This window comes from Maylandia zebra, linkage group LG4 (genome assembly GCF_041146795.1).
Source record: "Maylandia zebra isolate NMK-2024a linkage group LG4, Mzebra_GT3a, whole genome shotgun sequence".
In the NCBI taxonomy this organism is placed as follows: Eukaryota; Metazoa; Chordata; class Actinopteri; order Cichliformes; family Cichlidae; genus Maylandia; species Maylandia zebra.
This window is the reverse complement of record NC_135170.1, coordinates 10,599,215-10,619,560: the sequence shown is the minus strand read 5'-3', so window position 1 is coordinate 10,619,560 and position 20,346 is coordinate 10,599,215. Positions and strand designations below refer to the sequence as shown.

The 20,346-nt window shown below is 42.9% G+C and overlaps 1 protein-coding gene across 4 annotated transcripts; it reads right to left on the bottom strand.

Moving 5' to 3' along the window:
• Positions 1-3,573: 3,573 nt before the first annotated feature.
• Positions 3,574-19,016, bottom strand: smarca4a (SWI/SNF related BAF chromatin remodeling complex subunit ATPase 4a). 4 transcript variants are annotated; one of them, XM_076882965.1, is made up of 34 exons: positions 18,788-19,016; positions 16,895-17,157; positions 16,510-16,642; positions 15,438-15,887; positions 13,055-13,153; positions 12,708-12,963; positions 12,147-12,273; positions 11,832-12,005; positions 11,531-11,704; positions 11,220-11,393; positions 11,083-11,130; positions 10,844-10,974; positions 10,637-10,700; positions 10,447-10,559; positions 10,195-10,342; positions 9,899-10,062; positions 9,720-9,786; positions 9,488-9,598; positions 9,147-9,389; positions 8,954-9,067; positions 8,733-8,840; positions 8,556-8,642; positions 8,374-8,420; positions 8,124-8,290; positions 7,879-8,042; positions 7,506-7,772; positions 6,854-6,931; positions 6,541-6,759; positions 5,911-6,173; positions 5,707-5,812; positions 5,478-5,579; positions 5,213-5,345; positions 4,978-5,117; positions 3,574-4,268 (listed from the first exon to the last, which is right to left on the bottom strand). In XM_076882965.1, the coding sequence occupies exons 2-34, from the start codon at positions 17,114-17,116 to the stop codon at positions 4,236-4,238; spliced, it is 4,926 nt and encodes a 1,641-aa protein (XP_076739080.1). In that variant the 5' UTR covers positions 17,117-17,157; positions 18,788-19,016; the 3' UTR covers positions 3,574-4,235. The 4 variants fall into 4 exon arrangements, with proteins under 4 accessions (XP_076739080.1, XP_004563019.1, XP_076739081.1 ...); XM_004562962.4 differs by having other exon boundaries at positions 11,083-11,133; positions 18,788-19,015; XM_076882966.1 differs by having other exon boundaries at positions 7,545-7,772; positions 18,788-19,013.
• Between the last annotated feature and the right edge of the window lie 1,330 nt (positions 19,017-20,346).

Here is a 20,346-nt window from a genome sequence, read left to right as displayed (position 1 = left end):
AGAGAGAAAAAGCTTCAACTGTTCACTGTGTCCTGGCGGAAATTTCTAAACTCCGAGATAAACTGTTCCTAACCTTGGCTCCAAGAGACACAGGTCTGTGAAAATGAGACGGTGGAGCACACGTTCACGTTGTCGTGCAAGGAGGCAAATTCAAAAGTATTCCTTCAACTCCTTAAAGCATCTTGAGGAGCAGAAGGAAGAACTGAAACTGAACTGGAAGCTGTGTCAGCCAATCAAAGCGGGAGCTTTTGCCTGACACCTGGCTGAGGGTCTCATGAAAGACGTTAAGGGTGCCTCTTGGCAGCTGGCAGCACCACAGCCACAAAAGGGAACCTCAAGTCTGCTGTGCGTTTTTTCAGATAACATCAAGCCTGTCTATATGGCATGCAGATTATACTCAATCCCCTTAAACAGAGAACAATGAAAGAGAGCTCACACAACTGGAGCTGCATCGGCAGGAAGACCGATTCTGTAATGTATTACAGAATCTTAAAAAACAAGAAGAAGACGTTGTTTTGTTCACTACATGCAATGTAGAGAAGATCAATCCTGCATGAACAGTGACACCACCACCCCAAGCATCAAGACCTCACCAACCAACCGATGAGCACTGAATGAAAACATCAGTGTTAAATTATTTTTTTAGAATTAAACAGCACTTGCTTACTTAATAGGGTACTTACTGCCATATTGTTTTAGTTGCTAACAAACATGTTATATACTGCAGATACTTCCAGTAATGACTCAAAAATCCGATGCTGTAAAAGTTCAAAATGTCATGAAAGCTTATTCTGTTTCTGCAAGTCATGTTTCTAGTGACGCCTTGTTCTCTGGATGCAACTGAATGTCTTTGTTCAGGGGAAATTTTCTTTGTGTAAGAATTTCATTTTATACACAAAGAAAATAACACTGTTAAGCTTGATACTAATTGTAGACTTCGTATGGTGAGTATGTGTGGGGAGATTTCAAACTGTGCTCACAGAGACAGTCTCTATTAGGGTCCCTGAAATCTGTGCTACACCTCAGATTAATATTGTTTTGTAACAATGACAAAAAGACACAATAAACATTTAGATCTATCTATATGTTGCTAAAAGACGTCAGGCACATTTTTAATGCAACACTGGTAATCTCGAGCACTGACAGGAAGTAGAAAACTAATGGTTTTGTTTTTTTTGCCTACAGTAAATGATATAACACACTGGCAGCAGGGAGGGGAGCTGACACTGAATTAAACATTTTAATTTCTGAATATATTTTCAGAAGATTTTACAATAACTTCAAATATAAATTCCACACACAAACTGCATTTACTGGATTTAATAAGCAACTTCTGATTCTGTTTGTGCTTTGCTGACTTTGAAATATTGTATTTTATATGTAATCTATCAATTTTCTTACTTGCTTGTCCAGTTTAGGGCAGTTGGCAGCTTGGGCCTGTCCCAGCTATGAGAAAGCAAAAGGCAGAGACATACACTGAACAAAAATATAAACGCAACACTTTTGTTTTTGCTCCCATTCCCCATGGGATGGACGTAGAGACCTAAAATTCATTCCAGATACACAATATAACCATCCCTCCCAAACAGTGGTCACAAATCAGTCCAAATGTGTGGTAGTGGGCACATCTGCCATATTGAGATAATCCATCCCACCTCACAGGTGTGCCACATCAGGATGCTGATCTGACAACAAAAGGCCACCCTGGAATGTGCAGTTTTGTGCAGTTTTGTCTCACAGCAAAATGCCACAGATGCCACAAGCAATGAGGGAGCGTGCAATTGGCATGCTGACAGCAGGAATGTCAACCAGATCTGTCGCCTGTGCATTGAATGTTCATTTCTCAACCATAAGCCGTCTCCACAGGCGTTTCAGAGAATATGGCAGCACATCCAACCGGCCTCACAACCGCAGACCTCGTGTAACCACACCATCCCAGGACCTCCACATCCAGCAGGTTCACCTCCAAGATCGTCTGAGACCTGCCACCCAGACAGCTGCTGGAACAATTGGTTTGCACAACCAAACAATTTCTGCACAAACTGTCAGAAACCATCTCAGGGACGCTCAACTGCATGCCCGTCGTCCTCATCGGGGTCTTGACCTGACTCCAGCTCGTCGCCGTAACAGACTTGTGTGGGCAAATGCTCACATTCGATGGCGTCTGGCACGCTGGAGAGGTGTGCGCTTCACGGATGAATCATGGTTCACATTGTTCAGGGCAGATGGCAGCTGAGAATGTCCCAGTTCTTGCATGGCCAGCATACTCACCGGACATGTCACCCATTGAGCATGTTCGGGATGTGCTTGACCGGCGTATACGACAGCGTGTACCAGTTCCCACGAATATCCAACAACCTCGCACAGCCATTGAAGTGGAGTGGACCAACATTCCACAGGCCACAATTGACAATCTGATAGACTCCATGCGACGATGTGTTGCACTGCATGAGGCAAATGGTGGTCACACCAGATACTGACCGGTTCTGGGTCCCCAGACCCCCAATAGCGCAAAAAACTGCACATTCCAGGGTGGCCTTTTGTTGTGGGCAGTCTGAGGTACACCTGTGCACTACTCATGATGTCAGATCAGCATCCTGATGTGGCACACCTGTGAGGTGGGATGGATTATCTCAATATGGCAGATGTGCCCACTACCACACATTTGGACTGATTTGTGACCACTGTTTGGGAGGGATGGTTATATTGTGTATCTGGAATGAATTTTAGGTCTCTACGTCCATCCCATGGGGAATGGGAGCAGTAACAAAGGTGTTGCGTTTATATTTTTGTTCAGTGTACATAGAAAGATTCACACCTATGGCTGATTTAGAGTTTGGACAGTGAGATGAAACCACAGTACCAGGCACAAAGAGAACATGCAAAGTCCACACAGAAAAGCCCCCTAGTGGAATCTGAACCAGGAAACCTTTTACTGTGAAGTGACAGAGTGCACGACTTAATACTATTCCACTATTCCTATCCATCCACCCCTTGCTTTAACATCATAATTTAATATTTCTATCTGAATTTCTATAACACCGCCCAAAAGTCTTGAGTCTCCTGTCACTTTCAAATATTTTGCTTCCAAGGAGCCAAATCTGTTGAGAAAAGTTCTCCAGCTTTCTGAAGCTCTTTCAAAGTTCTTTGGACATTGGCTGCTTTTTCACTCGTTTTCAGTCCCGTCCTCGTACCCGATCATTTCAAAGGAACACCTTTGTTGTTTAAACCACTTCAAGCATTAAATATGAACTCAAAAAAAACAAAAAACAAACACATTTTAAATGGTATGTCTGGGCACTTTGTTGATAGCAACCTGTTTGTACCAATAGGATGATACCAAAAATCTATTACTGAATAGATTATAAATAGACGCATAGTGAAGCTATTGATGAAAAAATATCTACAACACATGAACTGTATCTGAAAGTCATGCTTTTAAGAAATGGGAACTAATAAATGTGTTTGATTTTGTGGTTAACCGTCCCAGTGTATAAATACACTCAGACAGCCAGGCTTGATAACACTTGGTTGTAGGCTAAGCGTGTATTTGAAACAGTCGACAACAATGAATAATTATGAGATGCCTTTATTGTACTTTTTTTGGAATCCAGTGCCACAGACACGAGAAAAATGGTCCAATCCCTCCCTCCCCCAATACAAACAGCCTGACAGGAAGGGTCTGCAGGGCGGGGGGGGGGGGTGTACCGTGATCCCGCTTGTAGTCTTAAATTAAACACAGATAATAATGAAGACACATCCAGGTGCATTTCAACAGACACGCACGACATGCATTCAAAAAGGGCTTTTAAAGAACGCAGCGAGTCCTGGTTCACACGTACGCTCTTGTCCCAAAAAGTAAAAGACGACAAAATTAATACCACTTAAAAAACAGTTTGCTGTCTTTATGGCCGTCAGTCTATAATAATTCAGGCTCTGTCATTTTTCCCACTTACAGAAAAGAGAAAAACAAGGGTAAAGAGACACACTACTATTCATAATGGGAAAATGGTTTAAATATGGAAGTGGAGGGTTCATAGCTTTCATATTTTAGTTTTTTTTATTATGTTTTTTAATTAATGGTATGCTTTAATGAGAATACAGTTGTCTCACTAAAAATCAGCTCATCTAGGTAAAACTAGGCCTGTCCACTCAATCTGCAGTATCTAAGTAAAATATATAAAGTCCAGTCAAGGGCTCAGTGGGTCGTTGGTCCAATCAGGAGGCGGATCACTTCAGTCTTCCTCGCTGCCACTGGCTGAACGCTCCTGAAGGAAACGGAAACAAAGATTTACTTTCACTATTCAACAAGACCTTGAGACTACACAAGCACAGAGTGCCCATCAAAAGTACCGCAAACACCACAAAACACGAGTGGCGTGGAAATGATCCCAGCTCAGACCTAGAATAGAATGACTGGGTTGTTGTGAACTGTCTGAAGGGAATCTCCATTACCAGCACACCAGACTAAAGATGTGGCAATCATCATGATGATCAATGTATTTGATTTTGGTATTTTAAGTTTGTAAAATGAACAAGAAAACATTATTTACCATCACAAAATGTATGATTATGAGAAGTTGTTAGAGAATAGCTGCTCAATAGTATCAAGAATTTGAATCATGGTCAGTTTGGCTGCGTTTTATAATCCAGATTATATCTTTAAAAACAAATCTTGTGTAACTGAAATTCAAATGTAAAATATATTCATTAAAACAAAGCCCCTGTGTCAAATACTTGTGTGTCACAAAAGGATTTGTTTTAATGATTTAAAACAGGAAAACATCTGAGAGAGTGAATGCAGAACCGTTCTTCTGCTCATTCTTTCCAACAGGTTCTAAAAGGGAACTCAAAGCTCTGTCGTTGTGACGGGAAAATCTGTCATTTAAATACATTAACATGAATGCAGAAGATTCAAGCTTTGGTGTGTGTGTGTGTGTGTGTGTGTGTGTGTTCGTTCTCCTGTTCTGCTCTCACCTCTTCCTGTTCCTCCTCGCTGTCGTCGTCGCTTACCACGGGTTTAGCCCGGGCTCCGCGGCCCCGCCGCCGTTGTCCTTTCCCTCCTCTCTCCCCCTTCTCTTTCCGGCCCAGTTTAATCTTGACCTTCACTGAACGACCTGATGAGGGATCAAAGATTGCAAACAAAATAATGCTGAGTGAGCCTCACCGCCCGCTGATGCTATAAAAGCTACCGTGCCCCTCCGATACTCACATTCAGACTCCGAGCCTTCATCCACCTCCTCCTCTTCCTCCTCGCTTTCTTCTCCCTCGCTTTCATCCTCCTTCTCGATCTTCTGTCTCACGCTGGTGAAGACGGACTGGAGCACAATGGAGTCCTCGTAGATCTAAAAAAAACAAATAAATAAATAAATGGTTAAAGAGAGAAACAAAGTTAGCTTCCAAAATAGGAAAACTTGTAAGTTAAATGAGTTGAATATATCAAACACTGGTGAGCGTGTGCTGCTAGCATCACTCACCAAAGAGCCCTCCAGGTTGAAAGTCTGGGCGTTCTGACACAGCAGCATCACATCCTTCTCCAGGTCGTTCAGGCTGCGGTATTTGTGGCTGCGGATCCGCTCCTGATGCACGGAGAGAGAAACAACAGGCAGCAGTCAGATATGCAGGATTTAATAAGTTGGAATCTAAAAAAGAAATACATATATATATTTAAAAAAACCCATTGATGAGGTAATTTTTGATCCTCACTTTGATCTTTCTGAAGTCCACTGGTTTGCGGATGAGCTCATAATACTCGGGAAGCTCTTTGCGAGATGGGAGCTGGATGAAGACTTCGCTCAGTTGTCGGCCATTTCTGCAAAGACGAGGAGACAAGTTAGTTAAAAACGCAATCAAACTAAATTTTCACCCCTTCTGCTAATCCTGCGCTCTTCAGAAGAGCGGTCTCCTCACCCGTCCTTGTATTTGATGACAGCGTCAACAATCTTCCTCATTTTCTTAGTGAGAGATGGAGGGTTAGGAGAGAGCTTCTCAGCAGGTGGGCGACCCCGTTTCTTTGCTTTCTTTCCATCGTCGTCCTTGTCCCGCCCGCGGCCGCTGCTGGAGCTGGGTGTGGCCGGGCCACCGTCGTGATCACGGTCTCTCTTGCGCTTTCTGGTCGTCTTCTTGTGACGCACTTCCTCTTCAATGTCCTCTAGATTGCCTTCTTCTATGGCCTGTTCAAAGAGGAATACAGTTGAAAACTCATTTAATAGAAACACGTGAGTTGTAGGTCCACGAGTTGTAAGAGCGACTCTTTTACGAAAGCCAGAACTGGCATTTTTAAAACCCGGCAACGAGAGAAATGGCTACACAAAAACCAACAATAAGCCATAGACTGTAGCCTCAATGTGCTCTATTGATGTGTACTGTTTGTGTCGCATACAAATGACATCACAGACTTTCAGAGGCATTGCTATAGCAACCCTACGCACATTAGGTGGAACTCTACTGTAATGAAAAATGACCGAAACCGAGTAGAGGCTGAACTAGTGAAAAAGACCTAATATCGATTCAGCTGTCAGTATTTGGGACTCATCCCACCTTGAGCCACTGCTTCTCTGTGAGCGAGTCGCTGTAGTCCACCTCCTTGCGCTGGCGCGACCCTCTGCCAAACATCTTCTCCTCCTCCTCCTCGCAGGTTAGCCTCTCAACCTCAGCGTCGTCTTTCAAAATCCAGCCGGGCAGGTCGTCCTCCTCCATCAGACGGGGTTTCCTCTTAGGGTTACGGGCCTCCTCGCGGCGTCTGTCTAGATCCATACGCTGAAATGAAAAACAAAACAAAAAAACAGTGCGATTAGAGTCAGATTCAAAAAATTTTAAAGTGTCTAATAACTGACATGAAACCAAGACGAACCATGAACTGTTCAAACTCCTCTTCGCTCCTCGCGATCATCTGATTGACGGTCTCATCATCAGGCACTTCGTCTTCCTCCTGCAGATAAATGAGACGGGCTGAATGAGCGATGGCTGACTGCAGATTTGTGGCACCTCAGACCCAAGTCTCTGAACTAATGACTCTCAAGCACAAATGGAAAGCCAAGCAGCAATATGAATTACTAGCAATTCATTGAACATTACTATGCTTTACGTAGACACTCTTAAATATCACTTGCAGTTACAGGATGCACTAGATGACTAACGCTGTGCAAATGAAACTGATACTAAAAGTAAAGGTAAACAAATCCTTAACTTTGCATGAAAGAGTTTAAAGCCATAAAGAGGGGAAAAGGAAAGAAAATATAAAACGGGAAAAGCTTTTATGTTAGAGTGAAGGATAAAGTATCATATTAACCATCAAAGGTTTGTGCAGAAGCAGAAATACATAGGGGAGAAAGGGAGAAGTCTGGATTGATGAAAGCTCACAAATCCTGAGAAAAGAGGGGAAAATAAGGAAAAGAGACAGAAAGAGGAGAAGGGGGGGAAAGGGAGAGAATGAAGAGGTGGGGCAGCGCACAGGCGGACGTGGGCGGGTGGGCGATGTGGGAACAGGTTTAGATCACACCCACCCACGCCCCCCTAGTGCGGCAGCCTCCTCGAGCCCCGACCTCGTCCTGCTCCTCGTGCTCCAGAATAGCCTGTAAGAAGGCCCGACGTTCATAGCCTGAAGACTTCTGGTCGAACATGCCGGCCTGGATGACCTTCTGGTCCACGTTCAGCTTGTACTTGGCTGCTGCCAGGATCTTTTCCTCCACGCTGTTGACGGTGCAGAGGCGCAGCACGCGCACCTCGTTTTGCTGACCGATACGGTGCGCTCTATCCTGGGCCTGCAAGTCCTGTAGGGAGCGCGCACAGACAGTTTAGGTGGAATCGCTGTGCAGAAAGCAAACATGTTCACAACAAACAGGCCATTTCCTGAACTTCTTTGTGCACATAAAGTACCTGATGCGGGTTCCAGTCACTGTCAAAAATGATGACAGTATCAGCAGATTGCAGGTTCAGGCCCAGACCTCCAGCCCTGGTGCTGAGCAAGAACACAAAGTACTCAGAGGCGGGGTCGTTGAACGTCTTCAGCAGCATGCCACGATCCTCTGCTTTGGTGGTACCTAAGAAAACATCACGCTTTGTTAGTGACTCCCAGTAGTTCAATATGACTCTCTTATAGTTAACAGCCAAAAGGTTCTCACCATCCAGACGCAGGTACTTGAAATTGCGGTACGCAAAATAGTCCTCCATGATGGTCATGAGTGAGGTCATTTGACAGAAGAGCAGCACTTTGTGGTTGGTGGCCCTCAGCTTGGGCAGGATACGATCCAGCAGCTCAAACTTTCCAGAGGCACGATACAGGTCAGGGCTGGACAGGGAAAAGGAGAATATGAGTGACACTGACCGAGCACCTAACATTTATCCACAGACACAGTTTTTAGCTTTACGTACCCTGTGATGATTCCACCAGAATAACCGAGATGCTCCGAGAAGGACTCCTGTAAAAGCAAACAAGTAAAAATGATTAATATCATATGTTGTTTTTGTATTTCAGCTTTAAAACATCTGTTCTACTGTCTTTTAAAAAGATTTACTGGTATCATGATTTAAATGGTGGTGTTTGTGTCTGGTACCTCAATGTGCTGGAACATGAAGGGGTGATTGCATATCTTCCTCAGCTGCATGATAGTGTTCATCAGGGTCTTCGTGCCACCTTTACCCTGTAAAATGAGGAGGATACATTAGGCGTCTATTATTTCAAATTTTCTTTAAATGACCACAAAAGAACCGAGTTTGAGACATCAGCTCACCTTCTTGTCTTTTTCTGAACCGTCTGTGAGCAAGACTCCCTTGGCCTGCATGTGTCTGTACAGAACCCTCTGCAGAGCTGACATGTCGCACTTTATGACATACTCCACCTGTAGAACAACAACAAGGGGAAATCTCAGCAGGGCAACTAAATTTTTTGACCTGTTCTGAGCAGAAATATTTCAGTGTTGAATATGTTTTGGCAGAAGCTGTGCACACTGACCTTCTCTGGCAGCTGCGCCTCGACTTCTTTCTTGAGTCGCCGCAGCAAGAAAGGTCGGAGCACCTTGTGTAAACGTCGAATGATCAGGATGGTCTCTTCTTCATTTAGGTCAACCTTGAAACATGAGAGAAGAACGCTGATAAGAAAGTCTCCACAACTATTTCCAACAATCCCGACCAGACTGTAAACGCACCTTCTCTCCAGTCATGGCGAACGGGGCGTTGAACCACTGTTCGAAGGTGCTGCAGCTCTTGAAGATCGTGGGCAAGAGGAAATTGAGCAGGGCCCAGAGCTCGGGGAGCTTGTTCTGCAGCGGAGTTCCTGTGAGCAGCAAACGTCGTGGCGCCAAGTAGTGTGTGTTCAAGACTTGGGTCAGCTTACAGTGATGGTTCTTCATACGATGGCCTTCATCCACAATCATGTACTTCCAGCGGATCTTTGTGAAGAAGATATGGCATTTATTCAGCGTGCTTTTGACTACCATTTAAAAGGCAAGCTTTAGATCTGGAAGAAGACGTGACAGGACTGTCTTACCTTTGCTAACACCTGCTTATCCTTAATAATGTACTCATATGTGGTCAGCAGCACGTTGAACTTTCCGCTACGTAAAATTGGAACGAATGAACGTCGAGCAGCTGGAGACCCCTGAAAGATAAACAGATATTAAGTAAACCGAATAACTGAATTAAAAATGGTCTTTGGTATAAAGTGTTTTCGTCATGTTGCGAGCAAAGCGTGACTGAAGTACTAATGCAACATCACTGACCTTGTAGGAAACCTTCACAACAGACGGTGCCCACTTATCAAACTCATACACCCAGTTTGATAAAGTTCTGTAAACAAAAGAACAGCTCTGATTGAGGAAAAGCAGCCTTTTCTACGTGCATTTGTCATTTTTAAGCCGATGCTTTCAACAGGGAACCGAGGAGACACGTTCACACTTACGAGAGAGGTACGATGATGAGGAAGGGCCCATTGATGCGCTTGTACTCCATGAGGTAAGTGATGAGGGCGATAGTCTGGATCGTTTTGCCTAGACCCATCTCATCAGCCAGGATGCCATTCAAGTTGTTGTTGTAAAGTGACACCAGCCACTCCAGACCTTTGATCTGAACAGTAAATGGTTCAAATAAGATTCAGTTTACTCAGATTATCCAACATTTATTTATATAATCCACCATTAAAATCTAATCCAACAATGCTAATGTTATGCTGCTCTTTTCTGTGTCCTGATGGGCTACCTGGTATTGCTTGAGCTGCCCATTGACCAGCAGTGAGGACTGTTTATCCACTTTCTCAGTGACAGCGTGAGCCACTGCATAGTAGGACTGCAGGCCGCGGTTGAAACTTGCACTGCCGTACTCGTCGTCTACATCCTGCTTGGCGTGTCTGATGGAAGCAGAAAAGACATGATTCATGTAAATTTCATAATATTATAATTACCCAACCAGTTATAAACAGAGGATAATTATAAAGTACAACAACTGTCTTACTCAATGATGTGCAGGACATCCACTTCTGATACATCTTCACTGTCGGGGTCGGGGATCTTCTTCTTCTCTTCTGTTGGAGCTGAAGACGTCTGAGGCTGGTCGTCCTCTTCCTCCTGACGATACAAAACAAAACGGGATGTCAGAAAGCTGCTCCACCACCACAAACACAATCTGAAGCTGCATTACATACCTCCTCCTCATCTTCCTCTTCTGAACCGCTGCCTTCACTGTCGGAGCGTGGCGCTACTTCGTATCTGAAAAGGAACATAAGGATAGAAAAAGAGATAAGCGAGTGCCTTGTTGTTTTGCTGGAGGATGAAACACGGCTTTTGCACAGATATTCCAGACACTGAATTTAAATCATTTCTACAGAAATCAAGACAGACTTGACGCTTACCCTGGGTTCATTTCAAGCCAGGCTTCCAGCTGCCCGGCCTTGGGTGCTTCCACACCCGTCAGGATCTTTCCACTGTCTACATGGATGACCTTGACTGGCAGGTCACTCATTTGACTAGTCTCATCTAAAGGCTGGGAGAGGAAAGGAGGGAAACCAAAACAACAAAAGATACACATTAAAAATGGGCGTGATCTCTATGGTAGAGTTCCCTTAAAGTAATTTTACTGTTTGACACTCACCTCTCCGTCAGGTCCCAGAGCAGGAGCAGCTCCCTCTGGAGCCTCGGGCTTCTGAAAGCATCAAATAATTTTAGTTTTTTTTTTTCTCTTTACGTGGATGAAATTTTACATCACTCTTCTATATTTAATTCATGTACCTTCTTTTTCTTCTTCTTCTTCTTTTTCTTCTCTTTGAGTGCTTGTGCAGCCTTGTGCGCGCGCACCAACTCAGTGAGGTTGGCCACGTACTCGTCTGTCTGCTGTAGCAGGTACGCCAGGCGCTTGTCTTTCTTCTGGTCGATAAGTTTACGATAACCTTCTTCATCTTCAGCCTGGGAGGAGATTCGCACAGAGGTCAGATCAGTTTGTGACACAAATAAACTTCAAATATAATTCCTATCATTCATTTCAGAGACTGTGCTCCTTCTGGCAGATACAGACTCATTTTGACAGACTGAGAAAGTCTCACCATCAGCCTTCGCATCCTCTCTTTTTCAATGCGTTCATTCTCTTTCTTCTGCTCGCGCTCAGTGTTGGCATGATAGGTGGCGACAGCTTTGGTGGCCTTCTGGATCTTTGCTGTGATGGAGCGGTGATACTCCTTAAAGTCCTTGGCATGCTGCAGGATGCTGTTGAGGTATTCCTTTGAAAAACAAATGATTAAATTAGACTCTTTACATCAACTACACCTCATCATATTTGTTTTAACAAATATCACAATATAAAACATCCAATTAGACGCCTTAAGATCTTTTAGAAATCGTCTGTACCTGGTGTTTCTGGCGCCGTTTGCGCTCTTGTTCAATCTTCTGCTGTTTCTCCAGCTTCTCAGTGATACGAGCCTCACGTAGAGACTGCCGTTTGCTGCGTTTATAGGCCTTAGCATTAAGGGCAGTTTCCAAAGCAGTGTCACGACGCATGCAAACAACAACCTCCTGGCGCAACTACAAGCACAGAAAAGGAAGACAATATAAGTTTTTCACTGGGAAAAGTAAAGAAGAGAAGAGAAAGCTGATTAAATATGCAGAGTTCAGTTGTCTGGATTATAAACACATTTGCAGGTATCAGCAGATACGTTTATCTACCTGTCTCTGGAAGTTAAGCAGCCTAAGGGCCTTAAGCTCGATGGTGGCTTTGGTGCGTAGATCACCAGCTAGAGAGCCAGGCAGGTTCTCAAGCTCCTGTATACGGTGAGAAATACGAGCCTGAAGCCTGAAAATTTTAAAAATAGAAATATTACAAAGATTAAAGTTGAAACCATTATTTTTCTCCCTCCATACAAAAGTAGAAGAACCCTCAAAGTGATGGATGGCTGTGTGTCATCAGTTCAGGGATTTAATTTCCTATTCAAACTGGAAACATCTAGTTTCTCAGATTTTTTTAATCTTACTATAATGCCAATACTTTTATGCTGTCCACTACACCCCGAGCAGTACAGGACTTTTTAAGGCCGACGCCAATATTTAGTGATATTTCGATATCTAGGCCGATATTCTTTTTCCTTCACACTCACCAAACATAAATTGTCATATTAGAGGGAGCAAGAAATGGGCTCCTGACAATTTTCATCATTCGTGTTCAAGGACAAAATATTTGCTGTGTAGCTCAGTATTGTTTGCCATTCCACGTCGTTTCCCTTTCCTCACCTGTACTCTCTCTCCTGGAGGATCTCCACTGGATCAAGCCCACGAGGTTTTTGGATGGGGGTTATGCGATTCTGCTTCTGGTGTAGCATCATGGGAGGGGGCTGTGCAGGCTGTCCTGGCGACTGTGTCTGAGGGGGCATAACAGGGGAGGCTGCTGGAGGCACTGAGGGAGGAGCAGGAGAAGGTCGGCCTGTGGGCTGGGGTGGAATTAACTTCTGGGGAGGGTTGGAAGGGGCAGCAGCGTTCACCATTGGTCCTAAAAAAAGAGAAATTTAGGAAAGATTATTTTTAATTGTAGGTATGAACAAAATACACATGTGTGAAGTTGGTGCTTAACCTGGGTTTACCTTCAGGCCATGATTTGGGAGGTCCATTCGTAGGCTGGCCTTGCATACCTGGAGGAACTCCTGCAGGTCCAGGAGGAGCTATATTGGGACCTACCATACCTAAAACAAAAACAGAATAATATTAATCTGTTTTTTGACATAATTTGTAAATGCTGAACATTGTGCAATCTCTCCTGCCATTTAGATAGATGCATTATTATTATCATGGGATCAAGAGCAGGGTTATTATAGTTTTGTATTTTTTTTTTTATTAGTTATTATTAGGTTTGATTTTTACTTCGTTTCAACTTTGTTTTTAATCCAGTTTAGTTTCAGTTAGTTTCTAGAGCGAATTTGCTCATTTCAGTTTAGTTTTTATTGTTTGAAAATATTTAGTTTTTATTTACTTTCAGTGCTAATTTTAATGTTTGATAATTATTTATGGCATATGTCAGGAGCAAGATTTGGGAAAATTAGTACAGATAGTAAAATATAACCAGAGCTTTTTGAAAGCAGTTGATTCACAGTAGTGATGGGATTTCTGGCTCTTTTTAGAGAACCGGCTCTTTCGGCTCGGCTCACTAAAAAGAGCTGGCTCTTTCGGCTCCCAACCGGCTGTTCAGGTTGGTTTTTTTGCTTTAATTAATTAATTATCAACAACAATATAAAATTATGCACAAAAGGAATTAGTAATGTAAAAAAAAAAAAAACGTGGTTTTCTTTATGTATGTTTATATATAAATATTTATGGTGGCCCCTAGAGACGAAACATGTACAAACTCCAAAGCACAGTTCTAGCGTTAACTGAACTTCCAAAACAGAGCTACCTAGATGACTTAAATTACACTGCTTTTTACCAGTTTGAACCTGTGTCTCTTCCCCAGTTGAAGAAAATTGTCACTCAGATCAAACCAGCATCTTGCACCACTAATGTGCTCTGGGAGACTATTGGTCCAAATGTCCAATCTATCATTAACAGCAGACTCACTTCTGGTGTTGTACCCACTTGTTTTAGACATCTGTGGTTCATCCATTGATTAAAAAAAGCAAACATGGATGCCTCTCTCTAACTTTAGACTGATTTCAAAATTGCCTTTTATGGCTAAACGTTTTAGCAAAAACTGTATTTTTACAGTTGCAGTTTTTCATAGACTCTCAGAGGATTCTGGAAACTTCCTGGTCTCATTTTAAAACTGTTCACAGCACCGAATCTGCACTTTGAAGATTTCTTAATGATCTTTTACTGCTGCTGCTTTTGATGCACTTAAAAACTAAGAATGATATGGTTATGTAATTTTAAAAAAACAAGCAAGAGAACACCATGTGGGAATCAAAGGTAGAGCTGTAGAGTGGTTCAGGTAGGTTCAGGCCCTTCATCTACCAAACACATAACCTTGGCCAGTCATTTTTTCTCTCTACCTTCTTCCCATGAGCCTGATTAAAAAAAAAAAAAAAAAAACATGGCCTTGGCTACTGTTTTTATGCAGATGACACCCAATTTTACATGCCTATAAAAAGAAATGTCAGCTCTCCTAAACCACAACTGGAGAGTCTGAAAGATATCAAGGGATGGCTCAATGTTCAGTTTAGGATCCATTTAAAGATTTTATTCTATATTTTGACATACAATACTTGGCTTCTAACTCCATATATTCCCTCAAGTTTGCTAAGGTCCATGGACCAGTTTCCCCTGGCTGTCCCTAAAACCCGGCTGAAAACCAGGGGCGACCGAGCCTTTTACGCCCCAACTCCCGGCCCATGTTAGCATGGCTCCTTCATTACCTGTTTTTAAAACACATCTTACAACTAGGGCTGCCACGACTAGTCGACTAGTCATGATTACATCGACTATCAAAATCGTTGACGACTGATTTAATAGTCGACGCGTCATTTGAAGCTTTGTAAGATCACAAAAGACGCAGGAATAAGTAGTAGGATTTAAGAGTGTAATAACAGACTGAAACAGAAGATGGCAGCACTGCATGTACAAGGATGCCAGCTGCCGTTAAACCCCGAAGAAGAAGAAGTAGCTCTGTCCCAGAATTCATAGCGCAGCCCAGCTCAGTTTCCAAAAATAATCGGTGACTAGTCGACTATCAAAATAATCGTTTGTGGCAGCCCTACTTACAACTCATCTTTATTATTTGGCTCTTATCATAGAACGAGAGTGGCATGTTCTAACCTTCTATTTATTATTATTACTACTACTATTGTTGTTGCTGCTGATTTGTGTGTAATTTTTTGCTGCTTTGTCTTTAAAAAGTGCTTTATAAATAATTTGGATTGGATAGTTTAGTTTTAGTTAACTATAATAACCTTGATCATGATCAAAGGTTCAGATTTTCCTTTAACTTCCCTTAACTTGTGTACAATAAATTAACGTAAAAAAACCCCTCTAACTCACCATGTTGTCTATTGTAATTTGCTGGAGCTGGTCCCGGCCCAGCACCCGGGCCACCTCCGGGCCCTGTAGAAGGTGGCATATTAGGCATTGGCTGTTGCTGCATCCCTGGCATGGGCCTCTTTCCCTGCACAGCCATCTGCAGGTGCTCTGGTAGAGGCTGACTGCGTGCCAGCATCTTGTAGGCCATAATCTGTGCCCTGAGTTGGTGTAGCTGGTTCTGGTTGAAGGGAGTGGGTCCACCTGCACCACCTGCTGCAACAGGGGGGCCCCCTGGCCCTTGGGGACCACCACGATTCGGTTGACCCATACCCTGATTTGAGTCTCCACTTCCCTCCATAGGGCCTGCTCCCGGGCCAGATGGGCCTCCAGGCATCATGGGACCAGAAGGAGGGCCGTTGGCTGGGACGGGACTAGGTGCGTGCTCCGAGCCTCCTAATGGAGAGGGGTAACCTGCAAACAGAACAGAGGCACAATGGGTATGGCAAAAAGTTATCTCTGAAGTGTTAAAGAAGGTTTTTTGTAATTAAAAACAAACAAACAAACAAGAAAAATATGTTGAATAAGGATAATAAGAGAACCAGGTGGCTGTATCTCCATGTACTATAGATAAACTCGAACACTGCTGTGGTGTCTTCTATATTCCTCCCTCTGAACAACCTCTGTTGCTTGCTGACTGGTTTTGTAGATGCAGCTGCTTTTGTTGTTGTCTGAAAGGGGAAGCCCCTAAACCCCGCCCCTCCTGTCACCCTGCCCAGCGCTGTCTGCTACTGCTGCTACATGAACAGCAACACAAGAGGAGAAACCGGCTGGATGGGTTTCCACACGCACATTGTATACCAGCACAACTGCATTACTGGTTTCTTTTGCAAAGAGCATTTCAGGGCCAGAACTAAGTTCCGTGAGTTCAAATTTTCTTCACTCAGTGTGCATTAACTCAAGTTAGAAGAGGACTGAAGATGCAGACTTTACCACAAACGTATCAACATGACACTATGGTGTTAGTTTAGGTTTCACCTTTCTCTAGTCCTGACACACATTACCATGAAGCACTTTTCTGTGTGACACAACATACCTTGGGAATGTTGATCCATCGGGCTCGGAGGGGGTCCCATCCCACTGTGTCCCCCTGGTCTCATGCCCATGCCCTTCATCTGGCCATAGCGAGGGTCATCGGGCACTCCCTTCTCATGCATGGCTTCCATTGGCTGCATAAATGAAACCGAATAATCATAAATGAAACAAACACTGAAGTTTGTGCAGTGTGACACTGGAACACACTGCACAAAACAATTAACAGGAAAGACACGTAAAGTATGTAAAGTACAGAAATGATTCCACAACCACTCACTTTGTCTAATGATAAATATTACTGTGTTTAAGCTATTCAAAATAATCACATGCATGTTTTAACAACAAGAAGATTGCATTATTTGACAAAATGTCGTTTTTTGTTTTACTTTATGCATCTGGTGCATGTTGTCCTGAGGATATCCTGAGGGTCCCTGTGGAGGATGGGGGTGTCCAGATCCTGGAGGTCCTGGGCTAGGCCCCATCATGCTGTGGGCCGAGCCTGGTGAGGGACCTGGACTTGGCCCCATCATGCCTCCTGGAGATGGCCCTGGGCCTGGGGAGGGACCAGGGCGAGGTGTCCCTCCCATAGGGGGGTCAGGAGTGGACATCTCTAAGGGGGAACTGGGAATGTGTGGCTGCAGGAAGTACCCTTAAAAGAGACATTACAACAAGAATTAAGAAAACACATGTATGCATGTTACTCTAGTTACTTAAAAGGAAAGGTGTTTCAAATAAATTCTAGACACTAGTAAAAAATACAACAAACTTTCTGTGTTTAAAATTAAATGAAATAATAGAAAAATTTAAATGGAAATCTTTCAGTGCTTTTTTGAAAAAAAGAAAAAAGGAAGAAGATGAAGAAACTCTAAAACATTTTTAAAAGTTAAAAATTTCCCCTGTTATGGCCTGAAATCAAATGTCAAAATGTTTTACAAATGCTTATTTCATCTGACCAATAATCCAAACTGAATATTTTAAACCAGCACTGGTGAGACAAGAATAAATGAGCACATTATTTCATTGTGCCTGCTGACTTAAATGAATAACTGGTTATCTGAATTGTTACATCTTTACATCTGATCACAGTCTCACATGTTTCACGTTGCTCTGTGTTAAGACAATAGTATATTTATAAAGCCGTTCAATATTGGATGCTTCATTGCAGATGTGAAATGACTTAAAATAAAAGTGATACCGTCACTGTTCCCCCCCCCCAAATGTGCCACTTGGTGTAATACACAAGTCGTAGTGCTTAGTACCATTAAACATGAACTACAGACAGCTGACTGATGTTTTTATGCCGTTATAGCATTTAAATGTCCACTCCTGGATGTTCTGCTGAAGTGTACAGATGGGCAGCTGCTGACAGGAACTAGATAATTCATATACTTTTTGCTGAATATCTGACTTTTAAAGGTCAAGTGTGTCACACAAGGGATTTAACTTTGTCTGGATTTTTTTTTTTTTTTTTAAAGCACAATTAGTTAACTTGAACATCACTTCGTGGAAGAAAACTGTTACGAGACACCTCTAGAAGAGGCCCTATTATGACACAAATTAAACCCTTTGGTTAAAACAAAAAAACAAAAAACAGAGCCTCTCTTAAATCAACGGGAGAACAGCATAATAATAAAAACTTTGCCAAAGTCCAGTTGTCTAATGTTTACATTTATAAGCCAATAACAGTTAGGCTAGCTATTGTTGGCTAACGTTAGCCAGGCCTAGCAGAATTTAAAGTTTACGTTACATTATATATGTTAACTTTAACTCTCTCCAATTCGTAATGCAACACAATTGTAGTGGTATTCACCGGGTTGCTGGTTCCGTCTGAAAATAACACTAAAACAATAGTATTTCTACAAGGAACACAACCCGGATTTAAGACTTGTCGGCTGGCTCGTTAGCGAGCTAGTTCAGTTAGCCTAGCCGGCCATGCTCTCCGAGGCCAATTAGGGCAAAAAAGACGTGTTGTTTTGCGAGATAGTGGCCGAGATGCGGCGACATGTGAAAGGTTAGAGCATCCCTTCATCTACCAAGCTGATTGATCCAACGCGCCTCCCGTACCCCTGGCTCAGCGCTCTGCTCTTAGCACATTTCCAAAAACAATTTTCATTCATTACACACTGTCGCGCCACAGCAGCGGCACGGTAATGTCGGTCTCCTTTTCTGTAACGAAGAGGGAAAAAAAAACCCCACGAAAGCTCAACAATCCTCTAACAGCAGCGTGAAACGCACACAAAACTCCCTTACTGCCCAAAGAAAAATTAAAGCGAACTTACACAAGTGGTGGAAGTTGATGTTTGAAGTGTCGCCGGCTGCAAAGTCTCTTCGTTTTCCTCCTAACCAGAAACAAAGAGCGACCTACCCAGTTGGTTTTTTTCCTTCACCCCCCCCTCTCAGCAGATTGTATCGCGGAGACCGGCCTGTGCGGCTCTACAGCGCCGCCTCTGCGCAGGCTCCTCGCTCACTTCCCGCATGCTCAGTGCAGCCTCTGAGATACAAGCAGGCACGAAAGCCCTAGAAGCCGGCATGGGGGATGGGTGAACGAGGCAAACACTGTATTATGGACGAGTATATTGAAATATGATTTAACCCAACACGTATCAACGTGAAAGTACGCAAATGCTCTTAGTACGCTTGAGAAACCACAATTAAATAAAATGTGGCACGAAAACGGTGTCGAGTGCACTTTTCTTTCATGTCATTATTGCTTTGTTTGTATTTAATAATAATATATATTTCTAACCTTTTGGCCAATGCTTGTTGTTGATCAGCATTTAAGACACATTATTAATGATTGGTTTGCCGTTTACGCTACGAAAGGAAATACTTAAAAAAGATACATGTAAAGACACACTGTAACCCTACTATAATATGAAACAAAGAAAACAAAGGCATGTGAACCTCTAAAATGCTGTAAAGACAATTGTATTGGGTCAAACTATATATTAAGATGAATAAAATAGTTGTACTCTAAATAATTTGAATATACCATACATTATTTAGATAAAGCACGATCATGCTCTTCTGCTTTATGTAGGGACCATCTACTTTTAATTTACCTTAATATTATTTGTTGTCATTATTCTAAATCATACTTATGAGCTTAAAAATATTTCAACTGCTCATCAATCTTTTTAGCATAATCAAGAAGAATATTTACTGTCACATGGTGGAACCTAGCTGACATGTGACTGAGGAACTTAAGGAACATGAGGTCATGACTGTGTCCTTAAGCTGGATTGGACACAATCCCATGCTAAGGTGCTCGGTATGGTAGTAAAAGGGAAACACCCAAAGTAAGAGTCAGGTTGGACTTCTGAGGGATGAGTCTCACTGGTTGGCCAAAAAGACTAGAGCTAACCACGTGGTAGGTTTTACAGGGATCTTGAGGTTACCGCTCTGTTTTAACTCCCCCACTTTGGTGTAGTTTCACTCTTTGCAGCTGTACAAACTATACCCAAATATAACTTGTCTTTTTGTCAAACATCCATGCAGTCACTGTAAAGTAAGAGAAGACTGCATCAGAATCCATAAATATCCATTATTTCAACTATAACATAATCAATACAAAAGTGTTTTATTTTATTTTAAGCCTCATGCACTCATTGGGGTGCAGTTGAAGCTGAACCAAGAAATGGCCTACGTTCACATCAACACATGCTCCTTTTTACTGAAGGACAGAATCAATGTGTTGGCTAGGTTTTTCTCCAAGTTCTTGGAGAAGGCAGCACAGGTATGCTCTGCTCTCCTGAGACCTTCCAGGACAGACTGAAATGGAAATTTGTGGCTAGTAAAGGTGCCACCTGAGGGAACTGGAGGCCCCCTCCGGAAGACT

Bases quoted from the DNA above. Each gene is read 5' to 3' on its own strand.
- smarca4a (XM_004562962.4), bottom strand. From the start codon at position 17,116: ATGTCCACTCCTGACCCCCCTATGGGAGGGACACCTCGCCCTGGTCCC. The intron at 12,006-12,146 runs GTAGATAAACGT...CTGTGCTTGTAG, and splicing joins TGCTTAACTTCCAGAGACAG to TTGCGCCAGGAGGTTGTTGT. The intron at 10,975-11,082 runs GTGAGTGTCAAA...TTCCTCTCCCAG, and splicing joins CTCTGGGACCTGACGGAGAG to CCTTTAGATGAGACTAGTCA.